This window comes from Mastomys coucha, unplaced genomic scaffold, assembly GCF_008632895.1.
Source record: "Mastomys coucha isolate ucsf_1 unplaced genomic scaffold, UCSF_Mcou_1 pScaffold22, whole genome shotgun sequence".
Taxonomy (NCBI): Eukaryota; Metazoa; Chordata; class Mammalia; order Rodentia; family Muridae; genus Mastomys; species Mastomys coucha.
In genome coordinates this window covers 55,691,628-55,711,922 of record NW_022196905.1, presented here as the reverse complement: position 1 = coordinate 55,711,922, position 20,295 = coordinate 55,691,628, and the positions used below count along the sequence as shown (strand labels likewise).

Genomic DNA, 20,295 nt, shown 5'->3' with positions numbered 1-20,295 from the left:
ATATATATATATACACATGCACACATATATAGATAGATATAGATACCTATATATATATCTGACACAGTGGCTGTTCTGGAAATGAGAAATGCTAATAGGACCACCATTATCATCTTGCATGTGATTTAAACAACAGTTGTGTAAAGGGAGTACTTACTATGATTAGTTTTATATTTGGATGTATATAGTTCCAACTCAATTGAAATATGACTCACACAATTACTTATAAGAAATTTTGACCTTTGTCCAATTTTTCAAAAAGAAAATTGAAAAAGTAAAATGAGCATAGAACAAACATTTTCATTTTCTTATGCTTTGGCTGGTTTTAAAAAACCAATGTTTTGTTTTTCTGATAAATATTTTTTCATTAATTTATGGACCATGAAGTAAACTTACAGTGGACTTCAGTCCTAGGATAGTTACTGAGAGTCTGCTGTGTCGTCAGCACTGTGTTGTGTGCATATGTATCTTTATGATGCATGGCTAATGCCATTATGATAAGAAGGAGGCAGACTCTCGTGGGCACAGAAGGAAGATTGCATTTCCTTTTATGAATGCAAAGCCAAAATACTAATCTGTCTTTTGTGTACCTGTGTTTATTGGTGACTTCTCTCCTCTTAGATAATACAGTCATAGCAGAAGAGGAGGCAGTGGATTGTCGCATACTTTCCTGTCATCGGTTTCAATGGGATGAGTCATAGATAGGCACCCTGGGTGTGATCTCAGCATTAGTTCTGCAACTACAACCCCATGCTAGTGTGTAGTGTGCTGTGCAATTGGGGTCTGAAATATTGTCTGCTGCACAGCTGCAGAGTTAGGATAGAGCTGTGGCTGTTTCTGATCTTCATAGAATTTCTGTTCTGCCTGCTTCTTTATTCACAGTCTACTAGGAAAAAGTTTGTATGTCCCCCAAAGATGTTCTTTTTTTTGCACACATCTTTATTAATGGATTGACATATTTTAAGCCACAAAGAGAACGTCCCTATCAATTATTGATTACTGTTGAAAATGTTTTGTAATACACCATGCTAAGAGAGTATTATAAATTTTTCTAAAGCAAAATATAGAGAAAGTAAGAGTCAGCAAAGAGATTTGCTCAAGACATTACTACTTGCTGTGGCTTCTTATATAGAGCTAATTTATAATATTGCCACAAGGGTCACGTATTTTTACGAATAGCGAAACATATATTGCTCAATAGTATTCTTTTAAATGTTCCCTGCAACCATCTTTTGTAATATGATATCGATTCATGATAAAAACCTAGCTGTAAATTATTCACTATTATTTGTTGAAAATTATAAGATTCTTATCTTATTGAGGTAAACAAGGGGTTAAGTTTTGCTTATGAATATTGGACAAGAGTAAGCTACTAGTCCCTTTAAAGTTACTTAATTGCACATGCTAATAGAAATTTTATCTAAATTAAAAACAGACTAAGACACATGGTTATTTGAGTAAATGAGGTTTTATCTTAAAGGGAGCACTTCTAAATTTTAAAACAGCAGTTACACAAATTAATTTATATAATAAGTTGGATGGAGACTATCACCTATCTAGGTATTTGGGTCTCTGGTTTGCAATTTTTGTTTTATTACAGCTTACTGAAAGATGTTTTTACTGTTGCATATATGTATATATATATGCATATATATAAATACACATACATATATACATATATCTTTGCTTGGGATGTTTTAAAACCTGTAATTACTAAATGTTTCCACATTTGTTGCAATAACTTGGTTTGTGTTTGCAGAGCGTCCACTTCACTACACGGAGAATGTTTTAGAGCAGGTGCTTCAGTGGAGTTCATTAGCTGAACCTGGTTCTGCATATCTTGTGGTGAAGAAATTCTTAACCATTGACACCATTAAACAGTGTCGAGGTAAGCGTGCTCCCTTCACTTTGTGAAGATGGTTAAAAGAGTAGTTATTAAGACACGAGTGGTATCTGAAAATGGAAAAAGGAAAAAGGAGTAACAAGATACAGAATCTGACTTCGTAGAATTATGCATCAGTTTAGCGTGTAGCCCTGTGGTGGCAGCAGGTTCATCTGATGGTCCATGTTAGTGTTCTGGAAGGAATGCCTCGTGTTTCTGAGGGTACTTTGTGCTTATGCGTGTTCCAGTGTTTGTGTTATGGTGAGTCTTCTTAATAACTTTGGCATCTCTGACCATTTGAGAACCACAAGCTAACTAGCCTCTGAGACTGTATGTGTATGTCGTGTAAGTCTCAATGTTATTTTGATGACATTAGAAATCAAATAAGCACAAAAGCGAGGGCATGCCAGTTAACATGAAAGAATGGGACCTCACTGTAGAGCTCAGCAAGAGTTCACCTAGCACAGAAAGTCGTAGAGGATAGCCTCTCTCTCACCACAGAGGTCTAAAGCTTGGTTTTGAAACTTTTCTTCAGTTGTGTTCATTAACTGACAGCTTAGAACAGCATTTCCACTGGTCTTATCTATAAAGCCTTCTTCAGATGCATACATTGAGGTCTTTTCATATGAACTTGCCTATTACTTGAATATGTAATGTCAATAATATCTATTGTTATTTATTATTCATATACAATTAACCAAGTACTACCTGCCAGAGGTCATTTCTCCTTTTCAAAGTAGTTTATTTACTATTTAAACATGGAAATCGTATTTAGTTCAAGTCCATCTACCCTTTTCCCCCCACTCACTTTGTCCTCCATCTTGCTTACCACTTAGGCTGGTTTGAGTGAGAATATGTTTTATGCTTGCTTGGAGTTGATGAATTGTTTGAAAAAATTAGGAGGAGGAGCCTTGTTGGAGGAGATGTGTCACTGGGAATAGGCTTTGAGGTTTCAAATGTCCATTCAGGCCAAGTCTTCTCACTTGGCCTACTGCCTGCACACCAGAATGTAGCTCTCAGACTCCAGCAACATGGCTGCTGGCCACCATACTCCCTTCCATGGTAGTGGCCTAACCCTCTGAAGCTGTAAGCACATCCTGTGCCTGCCCTCTCTCTGCCTCCCTTTGCACATCCCCCTCTGCTAATCCACTGAATCCATTTAAAGTTGCCTGTATATATTTACATGTGGGAGTATCCACTAGCTCATGGATAGACTTTCAGGACCTGCATCCCTGAAACTGACTTTCTCTCCCAAGAGATCCTTAGACAGAGATGGGACTTTATGAACTCCTCCCTCATCCACACTGGGATTTTGTCTGGTTTGTCTCTTTTTCAAGTCTTGCCCATGCAGTGCCTGCTATGATTGTATTTGTGCAAATGTATTTTCATGTCCAGAAAATAGTGTTTTTCTGTCTTACTCTTCCACTTACTGTCTTTCTGTTCTGCTCTGCTACTGATCCCTCAGCGGAAGGAGTGTGGTATGGGAGTCTCATTTGGCGCTACAGTCTTCAGTCTCTTATTCTCTCTACAGTGACTTATTGCCAATCTCTATTAATTGACACCTACTGCAAAAAGAAATTTCTTTGATGAGGTTTGGGAGCATTACTAATCTGTGAGCATAAAGACAATAACTTAAGTGCAGTTTATTCCTTTGTCCAGCTAACATAACAATAATTAGGTTCTGCCCAAGGGTCTATTTAATGCTCTTTTTTTTTTCTTTTAGAGGTCTGTGTCAGTTTTCATGTTATTCCATTTTACAAGTGAAAATTAGAGAATGTAACTTGTTCTACATTCCACAGTGAATAAATACTCTTTTTGAAAATAAATTGGTCTATCGTTTAAACATTTCAAAAATTAAAATTAGGGAGGGGGGTTCGTGGAAGAGCACTGAGATGCTGTGGACCAGTGGGACTATCTGCTCTGAATTCCTCGTCAGTCAATGAGTTAATTTTACTATGATAATTTCTAATTTCATAGTACTGTCTCTTTTGGTTTATTCCATCTCAGATTATTTTTGTCAAATGTATTCTTTACTTTCAGCCATCTAAATAAGCAAACACATATCATTTTTAGTACAGAAACATAGTCTTCTCCAGCATTTATCGTATCTTAAATCCCTTTATCTGTTCCTTTGAACCACATTCTGCTCACACCTGATCATGAGAATATAACAGACATCCATGTCACAGACCAGTTTTCTCAGCTAGAGAAGGTCATGACCTCTCCCCCCAACACACACACACTCAAACCCACCCACCCCCCATGTAGTCCATTATATATTGGTCAACTACTCCTGAACATGAGAGCTAGCCTGGAGTGGTTGATACATTTAAGTGTTTGTACATTGAAGAAAACTGATATTTCACCTGCTAGTAGATATAGACGACAGTTCAGTAGTTAGCCTTTACCCTAGTAGCTGAGTTTTCATTAATTCATTTTTTAAGACAATTGATTGAAACATTCTTTCTGAGTAGAATGTGAGCAAACTTTTATGTTAGCCTATTTCCTGTTAGTATTTCCTGTTAGTATTCCCTGCATTTATCTTACAAGGGTAGAAGCCACTAAAGAAATCTCTACTTCCAAATTGTCCCTACTTCATTTGCAAGAGAATTAAGAGCTGTATATTCATTCTTCCAAAACTTAATCTCTATCCCACAAAGTGAATAGGATGCTAGAGAGACACCGTAAGTAAATATTTTGATTGAAGCATTTTCTATTAGTAGTTGTATTTGGGGCTCCAAAGAGTATTCCTCTTAACCTGCTTTAAAGACATTACATTTTATTCCATGAATGTTCCATTAATGTTTTAAAAGAGTTGGACTGAAGCTGAGACTTTTTAAGTCAGAATAACATCTTTTATTATAGTTATTTGTACATGTATTACAAGATGGAATTTACTGTTTTTAAACTGGCTGTAGACATTTTAAGGAGTCGATTTCTTAAGTAATGGTTTTCAGTGCAGAGTACGTCTTTCAGGACCCTTGACTTTCTTCATGTCCTTTATATTGTGGGATAGATTAGGGGCGTGTTAGGTATTAAGACTCCTGTGTTTATGTACTGACCAATGTCTCTTAAATCAGAGTGACCACCTACCCTAAAATTATTATGCCATTTATGATATCCACTACACCCAACAATTTGAATCTAAAGAAAAATAGTGTAAGCAAAGCCAATGTCCTTTCAATGATAATTTATTAAAAAAAAAAAAAAAAACTTTCACTTAAGGAGAACTCATTCTTGAAAGCACTGAAGGAATGATAGGAAAGATCATTTTCCCGTTCTTAAGGTTCTAAAAATTCTTAGTGACCAAGGTGATATCAGTGCTCTGAGAACAAGATTAAACAGGCACAACCACATTTTCTGTTGTTTATTTATTTATTTATTTATTTATTTATTTATTTATTTATTGACATTTCAAGTGTTATCCCCCTTCCCAGTTTCCCCTTCACAAGCCCCCTATTCCTTCCTCCCTCTCCCTACCTTTATGAGGGTGCTTCCTCACCCACCCACCCACTCCTGCCTTGATGCCCTAGCATTCCCCTACCCTGGGTCATCGAGCCTCCACAGGACCAAGGACCTCTCCTCCCATTGATTCCTGACAAGGCCATCCTCTGCTACAATATCCAGCTGGAGCCATGGGTCCCTCCATGTGTACTCTTTGGTTAGTGGTTTAGTCCCTGGGAGCTCGGGGGGGAGGGGGTCTAGTTGGTTGATCTTGTTGTTCTGCCTATGGGGTTGCAAACCCCTTCAGCTCCTTCAGTCCTTTCTCTAACTCCTCCATTGGGGTCCCCATACATTTTCTCTGAGTAACAGATAGGCTAACATTTTAACACTTTGTTAAAACAAAGTTGACCCAGAAAATGCTATAGCAATTTTAAGGAGTTTCACTAAAATTCCTAATCAATTCACTTATTTGCTAAGTAGCTCTTCTTCCTAAAGTACCTGACCTATTTCAATATCAGTGTCTATTTCTTTAGTAGTTGTCATTCATACCTAGATGTATGGGTATGTTTGCCTTGGATTACATTGATCCTATGATAGTTTCTTCCTCATTTTATGGTATAAGCATGTTTTTGATGGTGTTAGAAATCATCCACCCATCACTTTCTAACTTTAGAACTGTATTGTACAATATATGCTCTATTTTAAGAATTTTAATTTCCTCAGCTGACCTACTTAAAATGTAGTTATCATAAGTAGGAATCAATATGATAGTCATACAGCATTTAATTACTGCCCATTCATTTAAGGTAATGAGATAATGTGGTTTTTTACAAGTACTTGTTATACAATGCACTTCTATACAAGTACATGGAGTAAATATTTCTTGCCACTGCTTAAAACTCAACCTGTGTTTGTTTGTTCAGGAACAGCATTTCATTACTGAGAATCATTTAGTGTCATGCGGATTGTAGTTATGAGTTAATTAACTTGAAAAGAAAGATAATAATAATTTAATTTCTTCCCTAGGGATTAAAGTTGAAACATTGAGATAAAGAGAATGAAACTTCATTTAAGTTGCTATTTAGACTTCAGCAGAGCTATTGCTCTAAGACCATCTTTTATTTCATTTTCCTCATATTAAGTTTCTGCATCTGCATCACCAGTAAAATCTAAATTTAGCCTTCTGTAGCCTTCCAGAATATATAATTTTATATTGTTGAATCATATCCTAGTATAAATTTCTTTTAAATTACCCCAATAAATTTTTACTCAAAAGACTCAAATCATAATGATATGAATAAGTACCTGTGTGTTTGTATATTTATATTGTTGTACATGACAGATGCCTTTAGAATACATTCATCTTAGAATTAAGCAGTCTAAATATAATAGCTTTGACAAATTTGTACTTGAACAGTTAAAACCATTATTGTTAGTAGTCTTAAGAAAATCACAGCAAAAATAGGAGTATGAGTCAAAACCTAGTTGAAATTATTTGTATTCTACCCTTCAACCTAACCTACTTCAAGGGCAACTATTGCTTTAAAATATTTGATAATGGTCCTTTGTATTCACTGTAGACTCTGACTGTCCAGATACTTTCTGATGGACTAATTCTATAGGGAAGAAGCCAATTGATCAGTTTTATTAGCTCTCTGTTTTGTACAGGACTCTACAACAGGAAATGTAAATAATTATTAAACATCATTTTTACCCAGAGGGCAGAAAAAAATCTAGATCTCCAGAAGCTATGTAATATTTGACTACAAATACAAAATGCAATAAATGACTGTTGTGGGCCAAGGTGTTTACGTAGTACTTTTGAAAATATGAAATGAGTCTCATGATATCACCATTAACATCACTTCTCAAATGGGATGTCTTCCAGTGAGGGAAATGTCATTCTTGTTTCAGTATAAAAAATAGAATTCTATGTTACATGCTAAAACACATAAATTCTAATTGTAGTTTTTTGTCAGATAATCATAATAAGGTACATGTTTCACACTTATGAATTTGATATTACTTTTATTAGTTAAGCTGTTTGATTCTCATGGGTGGTACAATATATAACACTTTCAAAATGTGAAAGGAATATTTATACCTTTATATTTATTAGGAGTATATTGAAAATTATACCCTAATTTAATGTTTAAAAATACATCATTTGATATGCTGGATATATTTGGTAAACAGTTTACTGTGATTCTGTGTAATAATAAACCGAATAGTAAAGCAATGTTTTGCTATCTTCAGTTATAACTGTTACTATAAATTTGACAAATCTCTCTGGCACAAGCAGCCTAGCCAGTCGTGTCCCAATACAATTTTAATTATAATTTGAATGTTTACATATAATTTAATTATAGAATGATACTATTTCAAAACAAGTAACAATAGGAGAATAGATTCTAGGCAAGATAGCATGTCCCTAAATTTCCAGGTCATTATTACATATGTAAGAGCATCATAGGTTTGAGACCATGTTTCAGAAATATTTCAAACAGGGGTGATATTTAGTATCCTAAGAAATAGTTTCTTTTCCACAATATCAAAATATCTATATATGCTAGGCTTAACTTTTAATTATCCACTAGATTATTAAGAAAAAAAACTTTTTATCTTTTCTAGAGATAAATAATTTTCATAGGTTAATGATAAAATAAACGGAGGAGAGTGGGAAGATGTGAATATATTACATATCAATATAGTATATTTAGTTGGGTACTGTACCCAGGTTAACTTTTTCTCAGTTGGAGAACTATATTTTACCAAAATACACTTTGAACGAATGCTACACAATAAATGGAATAGATTACTAACTCTTAATTTCTCTACACTGTAAGAAGTACACATGTACTATGCAACTGATAGCCAACAAAGGGAAAAGGAATAATTTTGAAGTTGGAAAGTGTTTTGGATAAAAGCCTGAAAATGTTGACCAAATGAGTTGGATGTGACTAATTTTCAGTGAGGGGAATCACTTACAGTTGCCACGCCTGTTTGTGGTTTTCAGCATTTATTGTGTGTAGAGCGCTTCAAGATAGGATTTTTGATTTTAAAATTATGTCCAGGCTTCAGGAAATGGTCTTTGTCAACAAGATCAGAGACATATAAGGCCATTAGTAATTACTCACCATTGAACAGGCCAGCATAACTAAGAGTATACCAATTTGTTTTCTTACCTATACGTTGTAAAGAGTAGGTCTGTTTGCCATGTACAGGATCATGTATATGAGATTGTATGTCCAGAGCTGCATTTACTATTTACTAATAGTAGGCTACATTCTTTCCTTTTTCCCCCTTTATCCACCTAAATCTGAGAATAATACTCTTGCATGTAACATTTCATTTTCATTTCTCCTGCTGAGTTTGAGAGTTAATCAACTAGTAGTTACTAGATTACCCATGGAGAAACTATAGTTTGGAGACATTATATAGCTCCATTGGGAGACCTGCTAGTCAGTGGAGAAAAAGAATTAGAGTCAAGACTCTTAATCCAGCCCAGCTTCTAGTCTGTCTTTAACCTTTGCAGGTCTGAAATCAAGAATAAATCTGACAATGGGTTCTTAATCATAGATACAAAATCTATAAGTTATCAGAATTGCTTTCTCTCACCTTTCTACTGCTGGTCCTCCATAGAGAAAGAATTCAGCTAGTATTAAGGAACACCAGTTAGGAGGTAGTATTTTTATATAAAAACATGCATCAAGGGTTTATAAACCTTTGTTTGCGAGAGGGCGTGATATATCTGTTTGCCTCGAGCATATCATCTCCTCTGTTTGTTCGGTGCGTGCGTTTGTTTTGTTGGTTTTTGCAGCAGTGAGCACTGAACTTTGCCTTCAGGGCAGAAGCTATGCTCTGGCTTTAATACCCATGATTCTTAAGAGTTTTCCTAATTGTAAAATAGTAGCTCAGTAGAATTAAAGGAAAGCATTTGTTCTCTTATCTGAAGTGGTAACTAAACAAGTTTCACTAGGCTATAAGTAGCCGTGCATGGGTGGCAGCAAAGGTAATAGGGTGCTGGAATCTGATTAGAGGAAAACAAATATTAGATGAAGGAGTGCCTGTTAGTTAGTGTGCGCTCTGGATCGTTCTCTGCAAGGAGATTTAGGGCTTTAGGGAGGGCTTTGACTCTTCAGACCTGTTTTACTAAGAAGGCTGACTTAGATTCCCCCAAGTTGATTCGCACTTGGCAACTTCTTCCATTACAATAATTCTATGGGGTTGCAAACCCCATAGTCCTATGGAGGCTCGATGACCCAGCATAGGGGAATGCTAGGGCACCGAGGCAGGAGTAGGTAGATAGGGCCCATGCCCTCACAATCAAAAAGTTGTAAATTTTAAAATTGTGAATTTTAAAAAAAGGAATAATGGCATTTTTAACTTTGAAAAGAAAATCGTCAAGATTTTAAAATATATGGGACTGGAGGATGGTTCAGTGGTTAAGAACACTTGCTACTCTCAGTTACCCACAGTAGGCAACTGTCAGTCGTCTGTAACTCTAGCTGCAGGGGCTTTAATGCCTGCTACTGGCCTCAGGGGTACCAACACTAATATGGCATATATTCAAACACACATATACACATGGGCACACCACAGTATTTAACTCCCTTACCTAAGAATAAATATTTAAAAATTCCAAATACAAGTGGTTTTTATTGTATCCCCAATAACTGAATGTGTACCCAATTTCCGGAAATTGTGTTCTGTTTTACAGAGAAAAGTATCAAAGAAGGCATCTTGAAATTCAAAGAAGAACCATCTAAAATACTGTCTGGGAGTAAATTTCAAGACCGATGTGTTGTTTTGCGAGATGGACATCTCTTTATTTACAAGGATCCTAAGGTAATTGGATAAGCAGGATTTGCGCATGTCCATCAGTGCTTTGTATGGGTGTTTATGTCTGACACTAGTAGCAACCATCTCTCTTCAGAATAGGCCCTGCCTGCAGTTAGCCAGTGACTTCCTGCAGTCACTGCAATTTAACAACAAAATACCCAGTAACTAAGGCCAGATCCCTGTGGCCTTCCTATGAACCTCTGGTTCAGTTGTTGTTCTTTGAAAGAAAATCACATCATCACTGAGGAGACTTTCAGTGTGTTAACATAAACCATCATATGAATCAGCATCAGAGCCAACAGAATTAGGAGAGAAGATGTTATATTCTAAAGGCAACAGAGAGGCTTTTGGTAAAGGAATGGAGATTTAGTGAAGAGCGGTGTGAAAAAGACAAAACCCGAAGCCTGTAATGAAAGTTAACATCTTCCCTGTACATTTGAATAAATCCATCTCAGTGTCATCCTTATTGGCTTCTGCAGATTATTCCCTTTTAAGTATTGAGTTTTATTAAAGAAATTCAAAGTAGCAATGAGTTAGATAAATGATAGAGCTATAAAATGATGAATGTAGTATAAGAAAATCTCATCTCTGCTAAGAGTTAGTGGTGTGAATAAGTAATGAAACATCTCTGCTTCTCTTAAAGTGATGGTTATAGTATGAGTCCTATATAGTAATCATGTTAATATGTAAATATGGTAAGCATAAGAGATATTTTTGAAATATGAAACATCTGTAAACATTTATTATTATAAAAGTATACTTATAAAGATACCCCTACGAATAGGATTAGGTAAATTGCAGAATGAACAAAAGTATTCAAAATACTATATCTAAAAACCAAAATGACTAATCAGAATATTATGAACCATTCCACATCAAAAGAAAGACATCCCAGTAAGTATTTGAGCAATAGACTGAACAGATACTACACGAAGGAAGCTTTCTAAATAACTCGTGAGCCACTGAACTGAATGTGTTCAACATCATTAGTCACCATGAAATTAATACTAAGATATCAGTGTACCATTTTACAAACCACTTGCTTTGGTGAAAATCATGAGTGACAGCTTCAGTTTGGAGAGGGATGTTGAGAAACTGGAGTGTTCATAAATAGTTTGTGAAAGGTGTAACATCCTAAAATTTAACAGTTTCTGAATAAAGTTGTTCATCTACCTGCCAATAGTAACCCCCAAGCACTTGTAAGTGAATGCTCATTGGCAGCTTTATTTACAGAAGTGTCCATAAATAGGAGAATAATACAGTCATAGGTAGAATATTACTATTCAGATTTCTAGTGTGTGTCACAACACAAATTATTGAAATACAACAATCAGAATAGAGCCATGTTTCAACGATTTGCAGTGGTGGCACATGCCTTAAATCCCAGTGCTTGGGAGGCAGAGGCAGGTGGATTTCTGAGTTTGAGGCCAGCCTGGTCTACAGAGTGAGAGTTCCAGGACAGCCAGGGTTACACAGAGAAACCCTGTCTTGAAAAACAAACAAACAAACAAAGAACTAAGAAATGGTTTACTTGGCCTAGGGAGAAAAATAGCCAATTGTCAAATTCCCCAGGAGGAGGAAGGTGAAGTAGTAACTAGAAAGAAGCCTTTTGACTTTTTATTGCACCTGACACACTCAAAAGGGAGCCTGCCTAAGTATCATATAGTTGTTTTGTGTTTGTTCTCTCTGCAGAGGAAAACTAAACTTTTGAGATATATAGCTCCTACATGTTTTGAGTTGTATGAGTAGGTTCTAAAGGTGTCTGAAACTCAGATCTATTTCTGTGAAGATCAAAGCTAGACTTTACAGGTGATTATTTTATTGATGCAGAGTAAAACCTTGTTAACTTTGTCTACTTTTCTATAGTGAGCCATGCAGCTCCTTCTGGCTTACTTAATGGTCACTGACCTTCCATACTTGTAACATGTTGTTACAGGGTTGTGTTCTCAGTTGGATACCATCCTAAGGGTTTGAATCATCAAGGTGAATATTTTGTCTAATCAAGACCCTTATTCCATCATAAGACCCTTTATTATATTCAGTAGTAGAAGGAGCACCAGGATGGCCACAATAGTCCCAAATAACAATAGTGTGACTATTGTCTGGCAGCACAGTGTGTGGCATTGGCTAGTGTTCTTAAAGCTCCCGGGAATGCGGACTATCACTACCCCTTCATGAAGTGATTGAATCACAGTGATTTCACATAACTAACCAGAGACTATAGAACCAGTAAGCAGTGAAGACAGAATCCATTTCTACAGTCAGATTTCAAAGGCTCTATGAAGAGATTACTTAAGAACAATAAATTAATATTACTTTAGCTTAGAGTTTCGACTGATAATCTATTGGAAGATTAATTAGAACTTTTCATGTGGATGGTACTAAGTGTGCTTAAAGGTGGTTCAGCTTAATAGTTAAAGAGTACTGACACCTCCTACAGAGGGCTCTGATTTGATTCCCAGCATTAACATGGCATTTGCAGCCATTTCCATCTCCAGCTCCAGGGCAGCAGAAGCTCTCACCTGGTGTAGATGGGTACTGGGCACTCACATATGAGATGAACATACATGCAGGGTTATCTGTAATATCTAATAAAGACCCAAGATTTAAAATCATGGGTACCATAGTTATAGAATTATACTCCAATTATTAAATGTAAAAATTTGATTCTGGACCAGTTTTCACTAATATATGTGCCCTATATACATTTAGAGAGTTATTTCCTGCAAAGGAAGTAGAAATTATAAACTGAGAAGTATTTTTAAAGCAACTGTTAATTAGAAATAATTTATGAATGTTCATTAACAACAAATTAGGGTAATACACCAGGGAAGATAGATTTTGTTTTCACAGGTTTTTCCCTACACCGAAAATGGTAATTAAAATATGCTCAGAACCGATTTACATAAAAGGTGAGAGGTTTCAAAGAATATTGCCATTACTCTCTTAATGGTGTGAAAAAAAGCAAATGGGGGGAGGGGTAACCCTTAACAGTTGCATGACCTAATAAGCATACTCCTTTTAGCTCGAGGAGTAATTCTGAAGCTCACTCATTCAACTGACTTAGTTAATAACTTCAGTTTGAAATATAGTAATATAGTTTAATTTCTTAAACTTTTTGAGACATTCACTAGGAACTAAATATGAGAGAGAGAGAGACAGAGACAGACAGACAGACAGACAGACAGACAGACAGACAGATTTACTTTGTAGAACTTTTCATTGGGAACTTTGTGGTTCGTTATTCATGATCCGTTTGAACCTGAACGTGAGTTTGAACATTAGAGATTTCTTTTCCTAGCTGCCAAGTGGCCTCTATAGTCATGACTTTAGTGTGATATGAAGTGATAAGCTTAAATGGCAGGAGTGGTGTGAGGTGAGGGATTTTGTTTCTTTATGGGCATTCTAAGACACACAGATGCATCATTGCCATTCCATTGGAATTGCTGCCTTTGCTGAGCATGGTGTCCTGAAGCAGGAATTAGCCACTTAAACTGCCAGGGAGGATGTTAGCCTCAGTAGTGGTAGTAGGATTTAATCTCCTGACAAAAGTAGCCAGGAATTACCTTTTAGCATGCAGGTTTAGTGACCAGCTTTGTGATTCTTGAATGGAAACTAGAGAGGGATATATAAAGGCCAGACCTCAAGATCACACAAAAGAGATTCTTTTTTTTTTAATTTATTTTTTTATTTTTTTAATGTTTGGTCCTTAAAATTAAACAAGTTAGCAAGTCATAAAAGCAATATCAAAAATCGTTTCTTAGTTGTACTCAGTTGTAAAGAAACAGTGTGTCAAGTATTTTAAATGCTCTAAGCAAAAAATAGAAGCTAAGTGGAAAGAAACTATAGAACTTCACTGATAAAATATCAATAATCTTACTGATATTGATTTCTAACCTCAGAGTTGTTTTTTTAGAACTCTGTGAACATGATAGTTTACCTCAAAAGGAAAATAGATAAGAATAATAGCAAATACTTTGGGGAATAAGAAAATGAAATATTTTTTCAATAATGAAGATGTGCAGTGCATCAGAAAAACTTTAAATAATGCAACATAATATAAAAAGAAAGCATAGAGGAATGGCACTATGAAGCTCAGTAAAAGAATTCTGTATCTAGACCTAATTTTTTAAAAGATGTCATATAAGTTATATGTGTTAATTATGGGCATTTATTAAATAAATTGCAGTAAAATAGTTGTCAACAAAAATATTTAATTCTAGTTTTCACATATATTGAAATCTAAAGTATCTCAGGCTAACAAAATTTAAAATATCAACCATCAAAATTCAGAAGACCATGAAAATGAGTTTCTGTCAATTGTACTGGCATATCTCGTGTTAAACAAAAATTAAGAATGTGCAAACACGGTGTTGCCGTACATTTCTATAATTGTACTCTTAGGATACCCTGGTATAGCAGAGCTTCCCTTTCAGACCACAGATTAAGATGCAAACCACACCAAACACATGTTTTCACCAAGCATTTCTTTTTTTTTTTAAGCAGGGAGAAAAGTTAAAGTAGTTACTTTCTGACTCTGACTCAGGCTGGGAAAAAAAAAAAGAAGAGCATGACCTTGCAAATGTAACTTTTAAGAAAAGAAAAGGAGGAGGGGTGTGTTAGAATGGGCAAGGATACATCATGTATTTTGATTGGGCATGGTAATTAGGTGAAACAAAGGGGGGGGGCTTTGATTGGTGGACTTCAATACTGGACAAGCTGGACCATGGTAGTTATCCTCAGGAGGAAGAAGGGGCCATATAAGGGAATAGACCTTGGTGGCTAGCTTTAGGAATGTAACCTAAGGGATTTTAGCAAGGCACACAGAATGGAGGAGAAGAGTAAGGGCTTCCAGGGCCACATTCAAGCTGTCCTGAGACCCTTAACCTAGCACTTGAGAAGTGAGGACAGATGAATCAAGGTTAAGCTCTGCCAGGTAGTAAGTTTAGAGTTTGAGGATACATGAGAACTTTTCTCAGAAACTTAGTCTATTTGACTTCATAAAAGAGCAAAATTAAAGCAAACAGCAATTCAAACCAAACATTTACCCTCAAAAGAACTTATTTCCATGCTAATATATTGAGTGTTAATAAAAAGAAATAAGCAAAAATATGGATATACATTTTTAGAGATAAAAATCATTGTCTCAATTAGATTATAAGAACATGCTATTCATAATTTGCCCCTGTTACTGTTACTGGCCTGAAAGGGAAGTTAATTAATGAAATGTGTGTGCATATATCTTCAGTGAAAATAAGAAACGTTAACACTGTGCAGATCTACATTCTCAGTGCAAATCCCAGGGCTCCTTCTCTGCCAGAGACCACTCATCACAAGGCTTGAATCCTCACTTCCTTGTTACTTTTCCTCTAAGTATTTCCTCTGAGCTCTCCAGCTCCCATCCATGGAAGTCTGTGTTTAACTTTATAAACATAGCTCCTACATTTTACTTTTTAAGTTTGATTGGTTATAACACTTTAATCACATATATATATATATATATATATACATACATATACATACATAACTACATAGTTGACCTTTTATGAATTTCTCTGGGGTCTTATCAAATGGCTATATTGGAATTTGTATAAGGCAGTGTGTTCTATATTTTATAAATGTAGCTATTTCCTGTGAGCTCATTTAATGCCAATCACTAGACTAAGCTTGATAGTCAATTTTGTTGTCTTGTTGTTGTTTAGCCATTACAATAACTTTTCACAGTAATGCTCTGTTTCCATCAGTTGTCCCAAACTCTGGCTCTTATAGTCTTTCCTCTCCCCTTATGCAAGCATCTTTTAACATCTTTGAGATACATATCTAAATACAGATACTCATGTAAAAGGGCTTTGAAGAACATGGAAATGATCCACAGACAGCATAAATTCCTTTTATAATGTATCTTAACAAGTCATTCTTGATTATTTTCATCAGTCTAACTACTTAGAGTAGTTTACTATGTGCCCTTGCATGCACATGGTCTGTTTTTGCAGACATAAAAGCCATATTGCATAAAATTATCTTTATATTCCATGATAAAATCTGACCCAAACCAGTAGGTCATCTAGACCCTATAGATGTGTCAATTATGATGTTATAAATTTTCTACCTAAATTTATTTATTTGATATTATAATCAAATCAGTCTTTAATTGCTAAAACTTATATAGTCATAAACATGGCACAAAATAAAGAATTCTGAATGAATTTATTAGTATTTTATAGAAATATTTAGAAAATTTAAAATCTACTTAATTACAGGTTATGTGTTCTTCCCCCACAGAGCACCAAACATGACAAGATGTTTCCTCTTAGGTCGATGAAGTTTTATCTTGGTGTAAAAAAGAAAATGAAGCCCCCAACCAGGTAAGTGTAAAGAGGAAAGGGTGGTAGGCAAGGAAAATAAGACAGGAATTCAGTGTGTTGAAGGGATTAGGGCTGAGTAGCACGGGTATAACACCTGTAAGTCGTAAGGTCTTCAGTTACCTGGAGTCCTAGAGTGGATTGCCTGGCTTTGTGACTATATAAGAGGGATAATATTCCCATGGAGAAAAAGGTCAAAGGACTTAGTGACTACCTCCTGCCCTGGATGAGTTAGGAAATCCTCAGGAGACTTCAGCAACTTCCAGGATATGAGTTCCTTTCCCTTGACAGGACACAGCAATGTCTGTGGTGTAGGGAGAGGTCAAAGAATATTAAATACACAAATACAAGAAATCAAATCTGAGCCGGGCAGTGGTGGCACACGCCTTTAATCCCAGAACTTGGGAGGCAGAGGCAGGGGAATTTCTCAGTTTGAGGCCAGCCTGGCCTACAGAGTGAGTTCCAGGACAGCCAGAGCTACACAGAGAAACCCTGTCTCAAAAAACCAAACAATCAATCAAGCCTGCCCTTCAACTTTCAACTTTCTGATGCTTAGATATTTGATCCTGGCTTTGTAGTTTGTTCTTTAGTTGAGCTAGATTTTGGAACTAACATTACAGCACTTAGATAGCTCTAATAGCATGTACCCTCTGAAACGTTATGTGTGTTTTTAATATGTGATGAACCCAGTATTCAATTTATACCATAATTTGTTATCAAACTCACTTTGATTAGCTAAATAGTACTATTACAATATTCCAGAAAACTTCTTAATGACATGATTCTCAGATTCCATTACTGAAAAAACTGTCTTACTTTAGTCTTCATGTTTAATTTTTAAGCTGAATTCATGCATGTGTAACACATGCACACATACATATACCTGATTTTAGACATTTCATAGATATTTGTCATTACTGTATTCATCCTGAATGTTGCTATAAAATACCTGAGACAGGTTACTAACACTAGCACAAAATTTATTTATGCACCAAATAAAAGCATTAATGATTTAAGTTTCAGAATCTTGAGGACATGGTAATGTTAATGGGTGAGTTCCGTTAAGGGGCATTCTCTACCATGACATGATAGTATCAGGAATGTGTCTAACATATTGTTTGTGTTTCTCTTTATGATGCAGTTGGGGATTGACTGCGTATTCTGAAAAACATCATTGGTAAGTTAATAACTGGCAGCCTTTTGATTTTATATAATATAACTTTGAATAAAGAATGACATCATGGCATAGGCAGAACTGCAAGCAGAGAAAAGGAAAGAAACTTGTGTGAAGCTCAGTTAATTATCTTTCATCCTTGTCAAGATCTCTTTCAAGAAACTACGTCTGATTTTCTCCATAGACAGTTGATAATAGTAGAATCCAATTTTTAGGAGATAAGTAGGCAAAAATAAGGGTTTGCTTGTTCATTTATTTAAGATACCTGTCTATGTTGAAACCTAAAAATAAATGAATCCATATCCTGGTTTTAAATCTGTTTTCTCCACATCCTTTTCCCACTGTGTCCCTTCTCCTGCCTGTCTCCCAGGCTGCACTGAAAGGCTCCTTCCCACTGACCACTAGACTTCCTGTCTAGCCAGTCCTCAGGTTACATTATGCTGACTACTTTCTCATTCCTTCTTCACACCAATGCTGGGGCCCAGGGCTTCTTGATTTCATTATTGGGTTAAAGGGAAGTCTCTTTGTCCCTTCCATTTCTGATTCTGCTTTGGATCTCTCCCGTGCTCTCACCCCAAACACCACTGACTTTCCTCGCGTCATAACATTTCTTTTCTGCTTTAAAACCTTACCGTGAATCTTGCACTGAAAACTTACAGGCTTGTAGCCTTTGTTGGCCTCACTTCTTCCCAGGTTTCTTTTGTACTTAAGGATAGAACAGGCATGAGCCTTTGATTTGCTGTTGCTCGTCTACCGATGTGTTACACAAGATTGCTCTGCAGTTCATCCTTCCGTGATACGTGCTGCTCCCTTCCCCCTGACCTCTATCCACTTCCGATGAACCATCAAAATCAAGTATCATTCATTCACACTATAACCTCAGCAGATACGCTCACTTACAGTCATTATTAATTGCTGTTTATTTAGAGTTTGCATGCACAGATGACTTTATCTTTGCCTGGTGATGAAAAATGAGAGTGAAAACTAATGAAAAACATAAGTTTAGGAAATGTCAATTTCCTATTATTTCAAGTAAATTATGATTTTATTTATTATTTATAAGTCTGGGAATGTAAAGAGTTAAATTTCATTGAAATGCCTATTGTTTCATTGTACCTCTTTAGAAAGCAACCTCATCTCACCCTCCCCAGACTTCATGTACCCACATCTGCTGTATGTTTTTTTTTCTACCGCCTGCCTCTTTCTTTCTCCTACTGTGTAATGTATTTGTTTGTATGACCATCTTCCCTAATATACTGTGCAAAGCGTGAAAGCAAAAGCTTCTCTATTTGGGGTTTTAGTAAAACATTACTGAGTGAGTGCCAACAGATATATACTGATATTTATCTGATGAGACCATGTCTAAGCCTTTTAAAAAAAAAAACAACCTGCCACTCAATGAATGCACACATATGTTCCACTGAAAGTGTCTGGAGAAAAGATGTTTTACTGCCATGTGCCTGAAAACACCAAATGACACCGACTTTGCTTTTCAAAAATATTGCTGATCATCGTACAGCATGCCAATTTAATGTTTACTTCCCCAAAGACCGAAACTGCTTCTGCTGACATAGGCTGAGTTTGATTTTATCAAACCACAAGTTTGGAAGAATTCAAAGATATTTCTGTTAAATTTCTATCCACGGTGTGGAAGAGCAGTGTGTTTTACGAGTACTTATCATATAAACCTTGTTTTGTAGGCACCTATGTTGTGACAGTGTACAAGCCCAGATGGAGTGGATGGCCAGTATCTTCATTGCTCAGGTATGATATCTGTGATGACCCTCTAACCTACTGTACGTTATGTTTAAAGGAAACGCCAGTGTACTTGTAATTTTCATAGGAAGTTTTGTTTTTGATATACACAGTTGGCACATTTTCACTTGTGTGTATTCTTTTGACGTATACAAAATTCCAGATTTTTCCAGTTTTTTTGGAGAGACTATTGGCTGCTCAGGCTTCTGGTCCCTGGCAGCCCAGGAGCCCTGTGGCTTAGGAAGAACATGCTGATTCAGATCACAGCTCTGGAGAAGGAGCTCTCACTATTTTGAAATGGCATGAAGAGCTGTGTCCACTCTGCCTTCTCTCTCGTTCTTCCTCCTCTGCCACTGCCAAAGAAAGATTAGGAAAGAACATTTCTTTGATATCTGTGGTATGGTAAATGCTGCATAAGAATCAAGCTTTTTCATCCATTACAACAGAGAGCAGAACCTGGATTTGCTTGAACCTGTGCATTAAAGTAGTATTGGACTCCCAGAGCTCACCGAGACTCACCCTACACTCAGCTTCACACTGCTCTTTCACTTTTCTTTTGGCAAAGAATTAAATAGGCTGATTAATTTCATTGTTCCCTTCTCCACCTTTTCTAGCTAAATCCATAAGACCTCTTCTCACAAAGCATTGGAATTCATGGCTAATGAATATGTTGCCACTATTACTATTCAGACTATTCAGTCTTTTGCAATTTTTACAACAAAGTTAACTCATTCTCAAATAATCCTCTTCTTCTCCTCCTCCTCCTCCTCCTCCTCCTCCTTCTTCTCCTCCCTCTCCCTCCTCCTCCTCCTCCTTCTTCTTCTCCCTCTCCCTCC

General features: G+C 36.2%; 1 protein-coding gene across 3 annotated transcripts in view; it reads left to right on the top strand.

Moving 5' to 3' along the window:
- The window catches only part of Arap2 (ArfGAP with RhoGAP domain, ankyrin repeat and PH domain 2), a 171,843-nt gene that overhangs the window by 143,111 nt on the left and 8,437 nt on the right, over positions 1-20,295 (top strand). For all 3 annotated transcript variants that reach the window (XM_031342369.1, XM_031342371.1, XM_031342370.1), the window contains 5 exons: positions 1,760-1,888; positions 10,047-10,174; positions 16,451-16,533; positions 17,672-17,707; positions 19,405-19,468. In XM_031342369.1, the coding sequence (XP_031198229.1) occupies positions 1,760-1,888; positions 10,047-10,174; positions 16,451-16,533; positions 17,672-17,707; positions 19,405-19,468 (440 nt within the window). The remainder of the gene's footprint in view (positions 1-1,759; positions 1,889-10,046; positions 10,175-16,450; positions 16,534-17,671; positions 17,708-19,404; positions 19,469-20,295) is intronic.